The 20070-nt window shown below is 41.9% G+C and overlaps 1 protein-coding gene across 2 annotated transcripts in view; it reads left to right on the top strand.

Annotated features, from left to right (window-relative positions):
- Positions 1-20070, top strand: part of fmn2b (formin 2b) — a 65233-nt gene that overhangs the window by 37717 nt on the left and 7446 nt on the right. For both annotated transcript variants that reach the window (XM_035406156.1, XM_035406155.1), the window contains 8 exons: positions 901-992; positions 1752-1881; positions 2881-3027; positions 3866-3925; positions 4883-5003; positions 11787-11879; positions 16522-16573; positions 18069-18218. In XM_035406156.1, coding sequence (XP_035262047.1) covers positions 901-992; positions 1752-1881; positions 2881-3027; positions 3866-3925; positions 4883-5003; positions 11787-11879; positions 16522-16573; positions 18069-18218 — 845 coding nt within the window. The remainder of the gene's footprint in view (positions 1-900; positions 993-1751; positions 1882-2880; positions 3028-3865; positions 3926-4882; positions 5004-11786; positions 11880-16521; positions 16574-18068; positions 18219-20070) is intronic.

Raw genomic sequence — 20070 nt, 5'->3', positions numbered from 1 at the left:
AAGGAACATGGATGTCTGTTGGCAAAGCATGAGTTCCTGAAAGGCTTATAGTTTCTATTTGCCTCCATTTTGATCCAGTGCCTTCAATGGCTTGGCACATGCACAGAAGCAAATGGAAAATCTGTCAAATAAATAAATACCTTATAATGCCAAATAAATGCTGTCTATCCCTCTTTGGTTACAAACCACAAATAAAACATTTTGAAAAGGAATCCATGAAATGCTGGCTGCTGCCCTCAGTTTTTTCTACTCTATTTTCCCTCTGCTGAGTCCAATTCCTTTGTGTTATTCAATGTTTATTATATTTTCATTATAAGCTTTTAATAAGCCTTTAAACGATTTGCGCTTATAAATAATTGATGAACGGGGAAGCTTCTTTGTTTTTCTCCTTACAGTGACCATTCTCCAGTTTCAGGAATGACGAAAAGATTAGAGCTGTGTGGACATTGTTTCCGAACCAAACAATTTTGCACAATTGAGGGGTTCTTGGGGAACATTTTTGGTTGTAACACTACTGGTGGAGAAAATTCTTCCGACGGTGCAGTTTCGCGCCCTGTTTTATTGGTTTCGGTTTTCTTTAAGATTGCAATATAAACAAAATTCAGATTCCTCAAAAATGAAAAGTATGGTCAAAAAAGGCTCGGTATGCATCTTCAGTTATACCCTTCTCCCCAGTTAATAACACATCTGAACTGTTGCTGTAATAGTTTCAGCGGTGTTGTTTTAATGTATGGTCTTTTATACCTGAAGATGTGAAATATAATATTATTTGGTTGTGGTGAATTTCGGAGGGATGTATAATAGATATGCTTTGTCCTTTGCGAAAGAAGTGACATGTAATGGAATGTCAAATATGTACTTGTTATTCTCTGTGGTGACCCTGTGGTAATATCATTTCAGAGAGCACAACAGGAGGAGATGGATAAAATTGAAAAGCACATTAAGTCCTCTAAAGAAAAAGAAAATGCAAAGCCACTGGATAAACCTGAACAGTAAGAAATGTTCTTATTTTTTTCAGACAGTTGTCGTGGGGTATTTCTGTAGTCTCAGTAGTCTATCCTCACATGGGAATCTATCTCTTTCGCTAAGCACTTTGCACAACAAAATTAGATATTTTAATATTGGATGGATTCAAATGCAGACCTGCTATGAACTCAAAAGGGGAAATGTCTGTGTTTACTGTAGCTTGTCTTCTCATCTTCATGCAGGTGAGGGAAATTAATCCTAAAATTAATATCTGATGTATATCTTGAGGAGGAAACTGCATCTTAGCATTTAGCATATTTATAAAAAAGAAATTGTCTCACACATGCTCACAATGGGTATTGAGTTTGGGGGCAATGTTGGGCTGCTAGGGGTTGGAGGCTAGTGCTTCATTGTTCAAAAAACTTCCTAACCACGAAAGAGCACCTGTAATGTACAATACCTTCCAATTACTATTAGATAATGTACTGTATCTACAGGGCTTGGGACATTAAGTTTATTATAGGTTTCTTGAGAATGTGTAAGTGGTACCCAGGTAAACTTCTAATAGGCTGTTCCTGGCACATAACAAAGAGTCATTTGTAAATACTTGCTAGTAAGCTTGTAAATTCTCTTTTAAATACTTTAGCTGGTTTTCTTGCTACATTCATTGGCCGCTCAGATTGTCTTTGAAATGATGTCCTGTGATCTGGCATAAGATTGTTTCCGTTCCTCTTTCCATTTTCTTTGTCCCAAGACATATACACTGTATAATTTTCTTGTTTCAGATTCCTCTTTCAGTTGTCACAAATCCCCAATTTCTCAGGAAGGGTATTTTGCATCCTCTTTCAATCCACCTTCACGGAATGTATATCTTCCATACTCCGCAAGCTTGACATGCTACAGAAAGTATGTACGGTGAGTATCGGTGCCGGCTGTCATTAGGGGTCCTACGAAGTAGGAACCCTATTGTTTTTGTTGGTGGTATTATTATTATTATTATTATTATCATCCTGGAAATGGTCAAATAACTAAAGTCCTTGACCAAAAATGATATAAATTACCAAGTCAAAACTAGAGACCATGAGTAACCATGCCAGAAAGAATGACCATGATTCGTCCATAGGTGGCGCTATAGTAACCGATTCAAAAAGCAAATTTCAAAATGCTGGCATTTCCACCCCGTTTGATGAAAATTCATGAAACCAGGTGTACTTGTGTCATTCCTCATGAGGAACAAATATGCCCCAAGAACCCATAAAAGTCCACCATGATGGATTTTTAATCAATTTAATTAACGGTATTTAAAAAAAAAAAAAAAAAAAAAAATTTGGCCACTACAACAGCAGATGTAGGCTGCATTTAAAGGATGATCCAGCAGTGGCATTACTGTTGTGTGAAGGGAGAGGCCTACCCAAGATTAAGAACAAGCTCGTTCAGCGTAATGGTGCTACGAGAGCCGCGAGAGGTTCACTCAGTGCACCCGTTCGTGAACCGTTGTCTTGGCGGTGAGCAAACACACCTCCCATCAGGCGGTATGGCGGGTTGCACTATGCTATTTATTTCTTTGGCAGTTACCCCATTGCCCAGGGAGGCTTACACCTCCATGTATTTATACATTCATGCTACCGCATGTTTACTGAGCGATTCAGGTGAGTTACCTTGCTCAAGGGTACAACAGCTGGGCCACACATGGCATTTTGACCCACAAGCCCTTCTGCTTATGAGAGATTTTCCTTTATCACCTTGCCATGCCTCTCTCTGGGTGAACACAGTTGACTCATTCTCTTGTTCTTTTTCTCCATCTCCAATCCTCTCTCTCCCTTTCTCCTGCTCTTTCCCCCCTCTCTCCAACTCCTTCTTTCTTTTGCTACCCCTCCGTCTATCTCTCTCTACCTCTCCGCCTCTCTTTCTCAGACCCTGAACAGTGGCGCAGGGGTGATGCAGGTCTTGGGCCTAGTCTTGGCCTTCGGGAACTTCATGAACGGGGGAAACAGGACCAGAGGTCAGGCAGACGGCTTTGCCCTGGACATCCTCCCCAAGCTTAAAGATGTGAAGAGCAGCGTGAGTTCTGTCACTACGGTGCCTCGGCAGGGTCATACCAAGCCACATTGTTTTCAACATCGTAATGTATCAGTCCCCGCTTTCTTGACTACCTGTGATGCAAATTAGAGAACTGTAGAAGGGTGACTGTCAAAAACAATTTCAGATGCTACATAAATTTATATTCATGCACATCCTGTCCTTCTGGTGGAGGCTGGACCACAAATGAATACATGATGAGCTGACTGAGAGACTAGACTGTTGACACTAGTCCACTTTTCTTTCATGTTTCACTGAGTTGTGAAGTACCTTACCATTCTTTGGTTTCATTTTTCCAACAACACATGCACATAGGCTAGTCCTTTGGCATAAGGCTAAGTGGTTAGAATTGAGGTTTTTAGGCTCCAACCATAAGTTCTCATTCTCATATATTTGCGGATTGAATTAGATATAAGAAATTAAGTGTGCACACTCTTCCTGCTTTACCCATTTTCCCATTTCTACTCATGGACTGGTAGGGTTTTTGTGTGTCTGCAAATAAGGTCAATGACTGTGCAGCACAAGTGTATTGTGCAGGCTTAATTCTTCTATTGCATTCAAGCATTCAAATCTTTAAACTTCTCACAATAATGACCTTTCACTTGAAAGTCATTCTACCATATAGTTAAATAAATATTGTACTAGTTTTCACAGTGTCACAGTATGTGGTGTATGAAGCCCAGGTGCAGACTCTAAATTTAGCCATTTAGTAGGATGTCAAATTGGGTTAATAAATAAGGTCCTCCAGCAGTGTATAACTGGTTACATAAAGTGAATGCTTTTCATGGCATGTGTATGACTTCTGTTCCCCCTGTTTTAGGATAACACGAGGAGTCTTTTGTCTTACATCGTCGCTTACTACTTAAGGCATTTCGATGAGGTATGTTTTGGTTCCGGTTTATTTGATCCTCAATTCAAACCGTGGCATGTCTGCTCATTTGGTCAGTCTCATTTTTCTTGCCTAGCGGTGTCACAGGTTGTTTATTCTTTTAATTGTATTGATTTCCCTGCTGAACATTTTGCAGTAGTAAATCGTGCTTTGCCCAGCCTGAGGTGCATTCAGTTTAGTCTGGCTCCAGTTCCCTGAGCTAGCACGCTGTAAATAAGTTGTTTTAACGTTATGACGTTAGGCCAAAAACAGCCAATGTGACAAGATCTGAGCTTTTGACGCATTCTGTAATATCCTGACAGTCTCAGTACAAGCATGTGTTTCTATTAAAAGTGTGACATTTTGATTTATGTCATCGTAACTATGATTTATATTCTCAGAACATGGGAGCCAGCCTCCAATTGAGGTTTATTTCAGAGGTTTTTATCGCTGATTATAAGTTGGCAATGGATGTGGTGTTAGCCATCACCATCTCCTGATGTATGAAGCCATTTTGTGAAAATGATTATTTATTTATTTTTGCGTTTCGGGTTTTATCCTCTGTCCTTTCTTCGGTGCTTGCGACATTTACTCCGGGCTGTCAGCGTGAGTGACTGCGGCCTTCTCGCGCGGCCACGTCTTCTGCGTTTAATTTAAATGTGGTCACGACACAAAACCGCTTGTTGAATGTTGTTTTGTGACCCTTTTTTATTTTTTACAAGTGGTTTTGTCTCTGGCTTTGATAATGTTCTATTGTCCATATATTTACATTATTGTCCCCCTAAAAATGTAGCTATCAGGGAGTGATGTTATGCCGTTTCACCACCCAGTATTTCCTTGCTGGAATCTTCAAGTCACTTTGTTGTTCGAAATACTATTCTGGTATTGCACTGAATCTGATATCGCCCTTAATCAGGGTATATGAAGCAGTATCGCCAGACAATTGCATTTATTTCTGTTTTTTTGCAGGATGCTGGCAAGGAGACGTGCGTCTACCCGCTCCCCGAGCCACAGGACCTCTTTCAGGCGTCGCAGATGAAGTTTGATGACTTTCAGAAGGATCTCCGCAAGTTAAGAAAGGACCTCAACGGTAACCGAATCTCCTCTGAGATCCCTTGTCAGCTCGGAGCTCTGAGACAGATCCTCCCCCACTGATAAAAGGCTGACAGGAGATGGACGGCAGGCCGGGCCGGCCTTGATGTTTGGGCTTTAGCGTTATTTGAGATAATCGGCCTTCGACCACGGAGGGGGCAGAGCCCTTGCATTTGGGGCCAAATCCCGCCACCACTTTATCAGGTAGTAAAACTACTGCCTGCCATTAACAAATGAGCGAGAACATAAAGTGTCTAGTTTTCTGTTCAGCGTCTAGCACTGCCGCCACACATAGTTATTGTTCCGCCGTCTGCTTGTCCCTGTGTGGAGAGCATGCATGTCCCCATTGACCACAACGGCCACCCGCAGGATGAAGCCACTCGATGGAACTTCAGGCTCCCCACCAAGAAAATAGAATAGCATTTGTTATATTCACAGCACAGTTAAATTCCCGAAAAAAGTGTTTTTGTCTGCTCCCACATCAAATATTCATTGCTTCCTTTCATGAGGGTTCTTTGTTTATCGCAAAAAATCAGGATCTTACCATTTACATATCGCTGCCATTTATACTTACTGAAAATGTCCACAATCCTCATCAGCACAGGTTGCTGTACCGTAATGCCACAGAGTTGTATTTATTTACTTTAGGAAACCACATTAAAGACATTCAATGCATGGAACACAGGCACATGGTACATGTGTGATGGATGGATGGATGGTCAGAAAGTACATTTTTACCCATTAAGAATAATAAGTCCAAAAAGAACTAAAGAGCGTTCTAGGCACTCATATAGTAATCCAATGAGGAGCGCAGGAAAAGGGTAAAGTTAAAAAGCCTTTATTATAATGGCTAAAATAACTAAATAGCCAACATGTTTCGATCGAGAACTGATCTTCATCAGGGCATACGTGGCAAACAGGTGAGGCCTTACCCATGTAGACAGTGTATCCAATGGAAAAACAAGGTAGAGACCACATGGTAGAGTAGGCTTACGTGGCACGTGAGTATATTTTTCTTCTACTCTCTTCTACATTGTTACCCAGTGAAGAAATAAAACATCAAGTCGCCCGTTTTTCGCTCTCTTTCTTTCTGACGTCTCGTGGGCGAGGCCGAGGCCGCCGGCGCGTAAAGGGCGGGGTGATGTGTTATTTAGCCGACACCGGTCTGACGCGGTGCCGCGGCCCTGGGCCCTTCGGCTCCACCAATTGCTTTTAAATTTCATGGCTCTGTAGGAGCGCCGCTCCCCGCTTTTTTTTTTCCTCCCGAGCTCAGCGGGGCTCCGCTTGAAACGGCAACCCAATCCGCGTTTGATCTCCCTCGCCCCATTGCAAGCGCGCTGCTCCAGCAGTGCCCCTAATGTGTCCCCCATGACTTCCCTGTAACAGTGGGGCTGGGGGGGGGGGGGGGGGCAAGCGCGTGTGGCAGGGTTTACACACAGTTGTGTTGGGGGGGGGGTCGGGGGTGTTAGGGGGCTGGTTGTACTCTTAACCACTTGTTATGGTCACAAGGTGGACAGTATTCCTCTTGATACACTTAAAGTGTGTCTGATATCTCCCTGGGCCTAATTGAATGTGAGGCCTCCTTGTTTTAGCGTTTTTTCCCAGCATTCCTTTAACCTTGTTGCCTTCAAACTCCCCTTGTTTCCTCTGCGCTGAAACATGCTCGCTGCGGTTACGTCCCATCTTTCTGCTGGAGTGTGTGGAGGCACTCTTGAGTCATCAGTCAGATGGGTCTGTCTGGACATTTCCATGCCCTCAGACATCTGTACTGTGGGCTGTATTTTGGTACTACCGCAAAAACCTTCCACTCTATACCACAAGTTCTGACATCATCATAAATAAGGAATAGAAGTTGTATTATATGGTAATGAATGGATTGTCATGCAAAGCAAAGTTAATGTTTCCAGGAAAAAAACATTACGAATAAAAGTTCATTTAAAGCAGTAAACAGCCATTTCAGGACTTCAAGTCCTCTCTTCTAGTGCCACCTCCTATTATCAATAGAATTATTACTGACAGTGACCTGTATGCCCTTCTCAGCGTAAAGCTTACAAGTTATTGAACTGGTTGCATTTCCATGTGTAAATACTGATGTAAATATGGAGTCAGCAACCTTAGCAATAAATAAATAAATAAGCAGCACTTTGAACACAAGGTTTAAGCTTGAGGTTATTTCCTAGGGGGCAAGTCTTTAAGAGCCTGGAAGTTGTTAGCACATTTGAAATGGTTAACAGACTTAGTTCACTTTCATTTGTTTTTGTTGTTTTTTTTAAATTTGCCTCCCTTTTAATTCTTCTTCCTTGACTCTGAATTTTGCCCCTGCTCCTTGCTTCCATCTTATCAATCATGAGGGGGGTGGGTGGGGAACCTAATACCTCTACAAAGCCGGGGGGAGTCTTATCGATCAAAGGCAACCAGCCTAGACCAAGAAGGCAGGCGACCCATTTCGAGGAAGCCATTTGGGTAATTGTTTCTGCCCATTTCACTGTGTGATTTCTTTGTTTTCAGAAGCAATCCAAACCAGTCATTAAATTATTAAAAGGCGGAAGCAGGCGAGAGTTGTGTAAACACCTCTTGGCCTGCTCTCCCTTGTGTTTGTGTGAGAAAGGCCACTATGAACAGCCAGTCTTGACCGCAATGGCGTCTCATCGTATGCCTCGTTCTCCGCCAGCTCGAGGAGACCACAGGCTTCTGCTTTTCATAGGACCGTGAAATTCCCTATCGCTTCACAATCGACGTGATCCAGTGTCAATCTTCGGGCATGTCTGATATCCAATTTTTTATGTAATATTTGTGGTTAGGTTTGGTCACCAGAGCACTATTTCATGTAAAATCGGTTCAGCTCTTCTTTCAGTCAGTGGAATGGACCTAGCGTGGGTTTTCTGGTATCTACCGTTTCATATGCCAGTGGAGTTTTTTTTCCCCTGGTAGGGGAGAGTTATTTGCAGACATTTCAATTGCTAATGGCTCATCTGATGCCCCGCAACATCAGGACTTGCGATCAATACAGAGCGGCGCAGCAGCACAGGGTTAATGGCTAGCATCTGTTCGCTGTGCGCACTCCCCTAATTGAAAGCAGATGGCGGCAATAGCCAGGCTCCTGTCGAACCGTGAGCCAGGTTTTACTGTCCCCTACAAATCCAAACAAGACAGTCTCAGGAAATCACTCCACCCCAAGCAGCTCTTACAGTAAGTCAAGCGGCACAAAGAATTTGGAGTGGAGGAAAAAAAAGAGGAAGGACAGGACCCAATAGTGTGCTTACCTGCTCACACCTCACTGTAGGCCAGACCTGCAGGCTTGCAGCTAGGAATTAGATGTAGTCCTTGGAGGTTGAATACAAGGACTATATTAGTACAAGAGAGGGCTTTTTAGTTGTTATGTTGTCAAAACAAATCATTCTTGTATTACCCTGGAACTCTGGGGCAGCCTGGTTAAGTTAGATTTCGCAAAGGACATGGCTTGTATCTGTAGTAATGGGGGGATAGTCTCTAGGCTGAGAAGGTCATATGCTGGGGAAACGCTGAATGAAATAGATATTCACAGCACTGTTTTTTGCAGCTAACCTGCATCATTGAGGAAAAGCCTGGCCACTGACTTGGGTTTCCCAAAGTATACCATGGCTAAATGATTTGTTTTCACCAGTGTTGCAAAATCGAGGCAAAATCAATGTGGTGATTGGTATTTCCTAATCTGTGTCAAATGTACCATGCAAAGACTATTTCACCAGGTGCATTTCTATTAGTGTTATCAGAACATTCGGCCTTCTTATTCTGGGGATGTGGTACCATCAGTAATGATAACCGCAGTTTGTACTGATGTGAGTGGTGAATGGCATCATCGTTCTATTACGTTTTGATATAAATGGGCTGTTATGACAAGAATGTTGGGTTGAACCACGGAGATGACGAGTCGATTGCATACTCACAGCTGGTTTCACTGGTAAAATACACACTTTATCCTACCATTGTAATGACGACATTTTCAATACTCCAAATCTTACTGGCCACCTGCAGTAGATTATTTCTGCTGTTTGAGAAGGAATGCCAGAGAAAGCGTTTGTCATGTACTGCACGCTCGGCAGGCCTTACTAGACTTTGAATAATGTGCGTTACATTCAACTCGAGATAATAACTGAAAATAACTCAAGTTAATTTTCTCTGAGAAACACATTCATTTTCTCACAGAAACACATTAGATCTTGGTGAATATAATGTAAAAACAGGGGATACAGATGGGAGATCTAAACAGGCAATTTGTATGGCGCGTGCAGTCGTGCTTAGCATGTTCCTGCTGTCATTCCATCTGGTAATTATATAAATGTGTTTGTTGATTTTATGTTTGTGTGTGCGTGTGTGTGTGTGTGTGTGTGTGTGTGTGTGTGTATTTAGATCTGAATGTTCAATCCTAGCAGTTGTTGGGCAGTTATATTGTGTTGCGGTTATTCTTTGTCTAAGTTTCCCACATATCAATACATCACTGTGAGGGGCTGGTCCCAGAGGTGGTGTAAATGGCCACAGCAGATGTGGGAGCCATTGATAGTCATTGGGGGTTGAGTTAACTAGGTAACCACAACAATGTGGTCCTCCTTTGGACACAGGTCAAGAAATGCCTCTAAATGGGCCATATGGCGTTCAGATTTGTATTCGGCATGCAACTTTCTAATTCATCATTGCCACCGATTGTGCGTGACTTGCAGTCCTTCACAGAAGTTTAAAAATTCCTCAGAGTGCATTAGTCTTCATGCAGTGAAAGGTATGCAGGTGAATCGTATGGAATGCATATCATTGCCCCTTTTGTTTCCCTTCTTCCTGAGGTGTTATTGAAGCACATCTGCATCTCTGCTGCCATTTATCAAATACTTTTACAGTAGTGGATGCTTTGTGTTTCATGTTTAGAGTAGTGTTACGTCTTAAGCATCATGAAGGAGACGGGTTGCATTCTGGATCAGGGTTCTGGTTTAGTATTTAAGCAGAACTCCATGTTGAAAGGTCCTTATTTGCCTAGGACTGTCATAAGTCTCCTTCAGACCCCCTGAAAACCATAAACTTAAATGGCACACCCCATTTTGGCTCTTGAAACCATTAACCATTACCCTGTTGGCATTGCATTGCATATTATCCCATTACCTTTTAATGGAAAATTGTATTAAGATTTTAACAGAGGTGGATGGTATTTCTGCTTTAAAGCAGTATGGTATGAGGTAGTGGGTGACTTTATCATTGAGGAACACATTATAGCCTAGCTATTAAATGTAATTCATCCAAGTCTGAAATTTTCCATCACTATATAAATACTACTAGAAATAACTGTTTTATATTCACAGCATAAGCAGGGGTTTTCATTTATGTAATGTGGTAAAATGTTGTAATTCATAACTATAATACATTTCAATTATGTAGGGTTTTGATACATTTGCTGATGTGAGGAAAACACTTAAAATGGAGGTAAATTACAATGCGTATTCTATTTTTTACATTTAGGATATCTTCTGATGAAATCATAATTTTCACTTGTTTGCTACACATTATTGTACTTTGGCACTCCTAGGCAGTTGCATATAATTGTCCTCAAACTAGTATACTCTGTCATACCTTTAGATCATCACATTTTCTTTGCAGCATCCTTATGTGTGTAGTTACATGTTGTTGGTGTTTTGCTGTGTAGTTGAGGAGTGGTGAACATGGCCCAGGAACATTAGGGATGTTTCTTTTTGTTCCATATGATTTTGATTGCACAGTTTCAATTATTTTTAAAAGTCAATATTCAAGAGTCTATACCTTCAATGTTTGAATGGTGAAACAGTGAGCAGTTTCTTCACATGGTCATATGTGCTCATTGAGTGTAATAATCAGTACAGCTATGTAGTTGAGCATTCAGGTGGAGCAAGAATCTGGCACAGTACCAGGGTTGCTACCACTGGTATGTAACACTTACAATTTCAGGAATAGAAAGTGTTAAAGATAGAGGTTTCATGTTCTATTTTTTTTCATTTGGAAAAGATTTGTTTTGCCAATGCATGTTCACTCGACTGCTAACAATACAGTACATTCCAGGCATCATGGGATTAGAAGTCATTTCATAGACTCTCATCTGACTCTGTATGGCTACTGCAAGTTTTTCTCAGAACTTTCTCAGGAAGGAGCTCAGTCTCTCCCTTTAAGTAATCTTAATAGCGTCCTGGTAGTCATTTTAAAATGTACTTGTGTGTGCAAATCCCGTGAACCTTAACCCTAATCCTCGACCCTTAATATATGTATTAGCTGGAATCTGGCTAAATGCCAGAGTGAAAGTAAATTCTTAAATCTGTGTACTGTGGGGGGGGGGGGGGGAGGCGTTGTGTTTATTGTATTGGAACCACTGTAGTTTGTGGTGTCCCACTGCTTTTGTTGTTTTTTTGTTATAGTTTATTTCACATGTATTTCCTTTCCTTTTTGTACATATAATTGTAGGGATTGCGTATTGTTCAAAAGGGAACGATAAGTACCATAAGTGAACACAGTCTGTCCTGTGGTTTGGTCTACATATGTAAAAATTGGCAAATGTATTTTGCCAATTACTTCATGTATAGCATAGCTGACTGGGTCATGTAGTAGAAGCACAGACAGAAAGACAGACCATGATGTTCCTAGATGGGCTGAAAGGCCTTTTTCCCCCTCAATATCAAATTTGTGTTCTTTCTGGGAAAAAAAAAGAATTTATATACTGAAAAAATGCTACATTTTCACTTTGCGCTAACAGACAAACTCTCTCTCATTCTCATTCTCTTTCTCGCTCCCTCAGCATGCACCACCGAGACCGAGAAAGTCTGCCGCGTCTCCTCTGAAGATCACCTTCAACCTTTCAAGGACAAAATGGAGGAGTTCTTGAGCCAAGGTAAGGAGCAGGAGAGAGGCAGTGCGTGGCTGTCACACGCTCCTATGATGAACTGTTCCCAATGAAGCTGAGCCACTGTGGCTGTGTACCAGAGGAAGCCAAATGGGCCATCCATCACTTCACCATCCGCACGACTGGTGGATTACATAGACGTTATGAGTAATGCTCTCATTTTGGGGTTTTTTTTTTTTTTTTGAGTTTGTACAGTGTGTCTCAGGCTTGACAGGTTTTGAAGTCATGGGGGAACTGACAGCTGTTGACTCAACTCAAGCTGTAAAGCCATTCATATGAAATCAAATAACTATATTGTAGGACTGTTCAAGATTTATGGGGGTGAAAGTTCAACTGCCACACTCAATGGTAAAACTTTTTTTTTTTTTTTTTTTAAGTATGTTTTTGGAAGATGTTTTGAATGAGAAAATAAGGGCTCATAGAAGCTATGACTTGTCATTATGTATGAATTGTGCTTTTGAAGAAATACTGCAACTTGCCACTACTACACAAGATACAACAACATTACGAGAGTGGAGCAAATAATGTTTAAATTAAGGTTTGCAATTGAATCAAAGATCTTTTCACTGTGGAATAGAGTTTCCAAAAAGGTCTGACAAAACTGATGAGGGCGCATTTAAGGCTGTCCTTCATCAAAACGATTCACTTTACTTTTTACCATTTTAGAGTGCCACTGTGCTAGTTTTAATTGTATCCTTATTTACATGGCACCTTTCCAATAGTTCTGTATAGAATAAGAGCAACAGAAGTGTGATTTAAGTAACGTGTTCTGGTGCCAAACCATATATTACTTTGTAAGCAATTCATAAAATGTTAAAATCACCTTGGGGTAATATGTGCTCTCTCTGAGCCTGCTCTTAGCCCATCTCTCCGGATGCGTTTACCTACACATCAGGCTGAAAGAGGCATCCTGCTCGGCTGTCAGAGGAGGAACACCGTGGGCCTGGCTGTGATTAGCTGGCCGAGATGCAGCAGCGCTTAACGCATTTCAATAATGCTTGGTGACCCCTGAAAGTTCCATTGACCATGAGATTTTTGTAACCCAGTTTTGTCATTAATCTCTGCATGTGACCCATGAAACAGGCCTTGAAGACCTAGGCCAGCATGTCAGGGTTTAGTCCCCTGAGCTGTCTGCTCCCCGCCCCCCCCCCCCCCCCCACACCTCCTCCACCCAAGCCCTGGCTCTGTAAGCACTTTCAGGGCTGTGTGCTCCTGATGTGGAGACCCTTAACCACAACCGCGCTCAATTTGTCAAAGTGCACCCGGGGCACTGACCCCCGGTGCCCCGGGGCACCCGGAGGAAGCCCGACTTCCCCGCAGCCGCAGATCACAGAGCGGCGCATTGGCCACGGTGAGCTCGCCCGTCCCGGCCGGGCCCGGAGGGCAGACACGCTCCGCTCCGCTCTGCTCTGTTCCCCTCTCAGACCCGCCTTCCCCTGGTCCCCTTCATGTTTCTCTCTTCTGTCTTAAAAAAGGTCCAAATAAACATTCCGTGTCACCGGCTCTCAGAAAACTCCAGAGTTGTTTATCCTGCCTGCCTTTTAAAAACGGGCATGATTCATTAGTAATGGAATGGGCCCCGATGATAAATCTGTGAAACACACAATCTGTGCAACACACACGCGCATGCACACACACACATACACACAGATACATCCACCCATACACCCACATCCACACAGATCCATGCACGCACACACACGCACACACATCCTTCTCTCCCATATTTGTTTTTTTTTTTGTTTTTTTTAATTTTATTCGGAAGTGTTTATTTTTGCGTTTCTAACCGATTGAACAACCCGACATGAAAGGAACCAGCGTCTCTGTCCTTCCGAACCCTGGTCGTGCCGAGGCTTTCATATCCCAATCGCATTCTAATCCGTTGCACATGTCTTTTGTTTTTGGTGTTTTTCGCGTCCGAGTTAAAGGATGCCTTGGTGAAAGCTCGTCTTTGACGGTGACGCTGGGAGAGGAGAGCAGGCTTTTCATCTGCGTGTGACGGACCGTTTCCTGAGGGCAGGTTCCATTGTTAGGCATGTCATGTGACTTGGAGAGCCCTAACTTTGAATTCACAACAGACCCTTGTGAGATCGATAGAAACTTTGGTGGTTGTTGTTGTTTGTAGTCCCGGGGTAAAGTCAGCCTACCACCCCAAACAATGTCAACAGTTGTTATTGTCTGACCACAAAACCCGCCGCAGAATAGAAGCAGCCTTATTTTATCCTTTTGAAGTTTATCCATGCTTTCTGACCCATAATTGAATTTATTACTACAAAATAGGATATTTTGTGGTGCTGTAGTTATCGATACAATAAATGCTTGAATTAAATTGTTTCCATTTATTCCACATCCATTATTTTGGTTTGTGAGTTTGTTGTCATTTTTATTGGGGACTATTAATCAGTCAAATTTTATTCAGTATCACTTTTTTAATTAAGGAATTTTATCACAGAGTGCTTCATGACTCAGATTTCTTGTAAACACTAAGTTGATAGCTATCAGTAATAATTGATAATTGATACTGTTGGTACAGTAAAATAATTTTTATGACATAATGGAACACCTTTCAAACGGTTGTTGATGAAAAACCACAAGAGAGCCTCACATTTGCAAAGAAGTGGAAACCAAATGGCTCATGGAAAATCTTCCCGTTTTACTGGATAGCAAACCTTGGGCTAAATGAAAGGAAACAAAGCGACAGCATATTGTAGGAATATTTTTGTTTTAAATTAGCAATTTGTTACTTTAATGTTTAGTGTTGCCTTTTTCCTATTTCTACCCAGCTGCAATTTATCAGCCCCAAAAGCCATGAGAAAATAATCATCCCAGGGAGCTGGTAGTTACGTAGGCTATGGGGACACTGCACAGCTATCGATTTGGTCGAGGATTTTACATTGACATGCATATAGCCCGGTTACGTGTATGTTTTAAACTGATGCCCCCATTTTGGCAATTTTGTTTTGTCCATTATCGATTTTTAATTGGGAATTCTTACCTTTAATTGGGAAATCGTATGCCTCACCATATTCTGTTCTGATTGATTATCTACAAACAATGGGTACCACATGCGGAAAGATCAATAGGAAGATTTAGTGTAGGGAACAGTAGATCTTCATATTTGACGTGTCAGGAGTGCTTAGATGTGCCTCTGGCTTCAATTACATGGGATGATTTGATATTCCCTGAAAGGAAGGCTGTAGATCAGAGCCGGGAGATCTCCTGCCTCCCCTGTCCCTGGATCTTTGGGAAATGGTGTTGGATAACTGTTTCGGATTGTTATGGCTGGGGACCGGCCCTTTTTCTGACTGGGAAACCAGCGAAATGTGCTCTGTGTGTGCCCTGCTTTTCCATTCTTATAAAATATTCCCTTGCACACGACCATTGATGAGGTGAAGCACTGCCTGTTTTCATGGAAGCCAGATATTGAAATCAAAGCGAGCATGTCTGGAAAGTCTTCTGGTAGTGTTAAATGTCTGCCTTTCCCCCCCCTCTCCATAAATCCCTCTCTCCAAATGGCAAAAAACCTCAGAAGCCGAACAATAACAAATGAAATTATGTGGCAGGAGAATTTGTTGTGTAACAGTCCTTCAAAGTAGATCCTTTGAAAATTCCTTGGCTTTGCTGCTCGACCTTCAGACATGCCTCTGGCCTGTAGCGCTGCTGCGTCTCAGTAATGCCTTTCTCCGAGGTGCACTTGAAGGAAACTCGCATTGTTCAGTATCATTGCTTATTTGTAAGCAATGTCTGGAATGTCCTCTCTGTAGGTTTGCAGAATTGCGCGTGCCTGCGTGTGTGCCTGCGTGTGTGCCTGTGTGCGTGTGTGTGCATGTGTGCATATGTGTGCGTGTGTGCGCATGTGTGTGTGTGTGTGTGCCTGTGTGCCTGTGTGTGTGTGTGCGTGTGCACTCGTGTTATCGTTTGCAATCGGAGGGGGAAATAAAGAGGTCTGTCTGGCTTTTGTGGTGCTGTGGCCAGCCGTGGTGGCTTGCAGAGATACAGAACGTAAACACACATACCCGGTGGCTCGCAATCCCCATTCATACCCGGCTTCCCTGGGCCCATACAAAGAGAGATCTGTCTGCAAACTCTCTGTCACTGGGATCGCTCCCCTTATCGCGCATGCGCCGATAGCCCTCAATCGGGCCCGATTGCAGGCGGTTTTTATACCTGCGCGCTGGAAAGACTTATCGCTGAGCATGTACACTTTTTTTTTTTTCTTTTCCTTAGACAAAAATGTAAACAGTTTATCAGCAAGAGAAAATCGGTAAACAGTTTAATGGCGAGAGGCTAACTTTCCTGCCGCCACTTGAAATGATCCTGTCAAATAGGACTAATCTGGGCAAACAGCACGTTTGCGGCAGTCCTGATAGCAGCCCTTGAAGCTGGCTGTCTCTGAGGGCTTGTAAAATATTAACAATCCTTATACTATACCATCCCATGAGGGAATTTTAAACATATACCCTCCAAAGTCATTTAATGTTTCAATCCAAGGGCATCTATTAGAAGAATTGAAAGAAAGCAAAATATGAAATGTTGTGTGTATGCCTTTTTGTCATATCTCTCTCTGAGTGTAAATGTTTTCTTTACAATCAATCACTACTTAATCAATTGTGACTGTTTCTGTTTACAGCAAAAACTGAACTGGAGGCTCAGGAGACACAGCTGACTGAGACTCACAAAACGTAAGACCCTCCTTTTACTACCCATTTGCGATGTTACTCAAAGAGCAGGGTTTAAATTTCTCTTTTTACATGGAATGTGCATCACACACATCTCTGCAGGCAAAATAACACACTGTCATGAAGATTGTACTTTACTGTATACAATATTAACTGTGGTTTTGGAGGAACCAAGTATGAATGTCTTCAACCATACAAATCCAATATCCAAATAGCCTGGCTACTGTAAAGCACGGGCTCATTTGAATGCACACTGCTTAGGTTATTGTTCTATTAAAAAAAGAAAGAGAAAAAAAACTTGTGGCTGGTTGTGAGCACCATGTGAAGGGGTGAAGAAGGCATGGGGTGCTGTGTTTATCTAGCTCTCTCAGGCAGACAGAGGAGGCTCCAGCATGCTGTTCACTCTGACAGGACTTGGAATGCATTAACCGGAGCCCCAAACAATGAGTTCACCTCTTCATGTTATTGATCAAGAGCAACAAAGGAAAGAGTCTGACACAACACGCATAAAAAATAATGTTTGGTTTGTTCACTGTGAACTCGGTGGAAGAGCCAAAATTGTATTTTCCCAAAGCAATTTCCCTGTAGATATGTATATCTAATTGGAGCTCGAATTAACTTGAAGTTTTCTGCGAGGAGAAAAAAAGGAGGAATGTGTGTGTTTGGAAATGTAGCTGAGGGTAAGTGTTTAGCACATGCATAAAACAAGCTCCAATTAAGCAGATTTCTGAATGCTTAGTACAGTCAGGGCAGGCAATATTTCCCCCAGACTTAACTTATTGTGTTTTAATACAATGTTTTTTTTTTTAATATAGTCTACCAGTAATGATGTATGTATATATGTTTTATATTGTGAGTTTGCAATAATTCTATTGATATTACTTCTAAATAGCAGCCAGTTTGAATAACTTCAATATATATGCAAGTTGAATGCAATAGTCAATATTATTGAAATAGTTTGAAGCATCTCATTGTACAGGATATTAAATAATTCTATATCTATTCTGATCTATTATGTAGGGCCTATATTCTGTTATTTGAAGAGGAGAATATTTAGATTATGCCCAATGGATAATAAATATCTTTAGAGAACAAATCTGAGTTTGACTTGTTATTATTTTAAAGCTATGAAATCTACAAATGCAGTTCTACAAATATTGTACATTATACATTTATGGGATTTGACATGTAGACAAAACATTTGAAATGATTTAATTGAGTTAGAAAAGAATGCAATGACTATAGCCAGAAGATATGGCTCAAATTTTTTGTGTTTTTCTTTGAAATTTCAGCAAACGCTTTATCTTATGTTGTTCAGAATACATTAAATGATAACTGACTCTGTCAAGTTACAAGTGACCTCAAAATGGTATCCTATATTATATACAGAGTTGTTTTACCCCTGGTCTCTCACTGCAGTCTGGTAAAATGGCCAAAGTATTTTGCAAGATTATGACTATTTCAGAATAACCTGTCCCCCTTATTTCTCTGTTTTCAGTTTCTTGGAGTTGAGCATCTTCTTCTCTGTCAAAGCGAAGATGGGGGAGAAAGAGGTTTCTCCCCACACATTCTTCTCAGTGTGGCACGAGTTCTCCACCGATTTCAAGGACCTGTGGAAGAAGGAAAACAAAGTGATCCTGCAGGAGAGGTAGGGATTTGTTTTGATCACCTATAAACCCTACATTTGCACCGCCTCCCTCACCCCGCCCTCCGTAGTTTCGGAAACCTTGCCAACGTCCTACCTATCATCAGTTTCAATTAGTGAAGGTCCCGTTGGGGGTGTCAGGATGGTTTATTTTTATAAAAACGAAAATTGTTTTTATGGAACCAATGTTGGCTCGCCCAAGATTCACGACATGTAACTTTCCTCTTAGACAATCTACCAGGAATGCAAAATGGTGCGCTCGATTTAACCTCCTCAATATATTTATTTCCCGGAATAAAATGGAACGTGTTACACTGCTGTTTTTTTTCTCCCCCAGCTTTTGCTGTTCAGACGTGAGGAATTGATTTATTTATGACTGCGGACCCAGAGGCTCTCGGCCGCTCCTTAAATGTTGTGAAAGCAGCTCGGCAGCTCTTCTCTTTCTTTTCTTTCTTTTCTTTTTTTTTTGCTGAAAGACTGCTGTTTTCAGAGATCTCTCCGTCCGTGCAGAGCACTGGCAGAGCGCTGATTTAATGTGGCATTACCTCAAATACCTGCGCCTGCCATCCCCCCTCTGTTCTTTTCAACATTTGTTTGCAATAAAAAATCCTCAGTCGGGAGAATGCGACGGGCCCCGCTCACCTTCTCCCGGTTTCAGGTCTGCGTTTCACTCCTGAAATATGTTTTCCCTGCTGGCAGGCAATCTGTCAGCCGCGCGTTTGGAAAATGAAGACCCCCTGAGCCGGGTCAGATTTGTTATACCGTGCACTTTGCACTTCTCGGAGTGATGTAGAAGCCCTTTGTTGTGACAACAGAAGGTGCAAGGCAACGGCATTCCAAAAAAACGACCTGCTTTTCCCAGGAATGCCAGCGCGTCGTTGGTTCAGACGAAGGCGCTTTGAGCCAACATGGCAGTCCCCCTGTGAACTTGCCCTCAGTGAGGGTCAAGCACTCTGGTTATTGGCAGTGCTGTTCCCTCCGGTGGATCACAGCAGGCAGAGAGAGGGCTGGGCTGAGGGAAGGAGGGGGGGTGGCAGCAGAGGGCAGATTTGGTCATCTTCAGAGAAAGGGAACGGAACTTTGTATGCATCTCCCTGAATAAATTGCCTTTGTGCCGTGTTGTAAAAATAACCTTGATTTATTCATAAGATGTTTGGAGAAGATTTGTTCGAGGCTAATGAATATGATTCTGCCGATTGCATCTGGAAGATGTTAGCCCCACGTTGTATCAATGGGGATATTATTTTGCGATGGCATTGTTGTGAACTGAGAATGGCCAGTGTGGTTATTTGCATCATTAGCTGTAAATATAAAATAAGTTGATATCAAACATTTGTTCTTCTGAGGTACTAGAGAAGAAAAGAGACTGGAAAGTTGCCCAATATAAGCATTCAATCCCTGGAGCTTGGCTTATCTTTAAACACGAGTTTCCCATAACATGTACCACATGTTTAATATTAGATTATATCTGCCTCATTAAAATTCATTGAAATGGGGAAAGCTGGTGAAATGAACCAAATCTATTGTTTTAACCTGAATAATAAAATGAGCGCTTGATTGGTTCCGTGAGCTTCCAGTGGTGTGATGAGGTTTCCTGATAATACGAGAATCAACAAATACAAATTAGCCCGTACTGCTGACTGCCGATAAGGCTCGTTTTTAATATTATTTTTATTTGAAATCTACTTCAAATTGTCAGAGATATCTGCCTGGGATCTGGTCTGAAATGCAAAAGATATGCTGTTTCTTTAACCTTTTGCTTTCTGACATGGTTTGCATGTCTACTGTATCACTGGAGGACCTGAAATAATGTGCATGAATAATATTTATCGTAAAAACATATCTGGAAGAAGAG

Source organism: Anguilla anguilla, chromosome 2 (assembly GCF_013347855.1).
Source record: "Anguilla anguilla isolate fAngAng1 chromosome 2, fAngAng1.pri, whole genome shotgun sequence".
NCBI lineage: Eukaryota > Metazoa > Chordata > Actinopteri > Anguilliformes > Anguillidae > Anguilla > Anguilla anguilla.
Note: the sequence above shows the minus strand (reverse complement) of the source record. Positions and strands in the feature narration are given on the sequence as shown.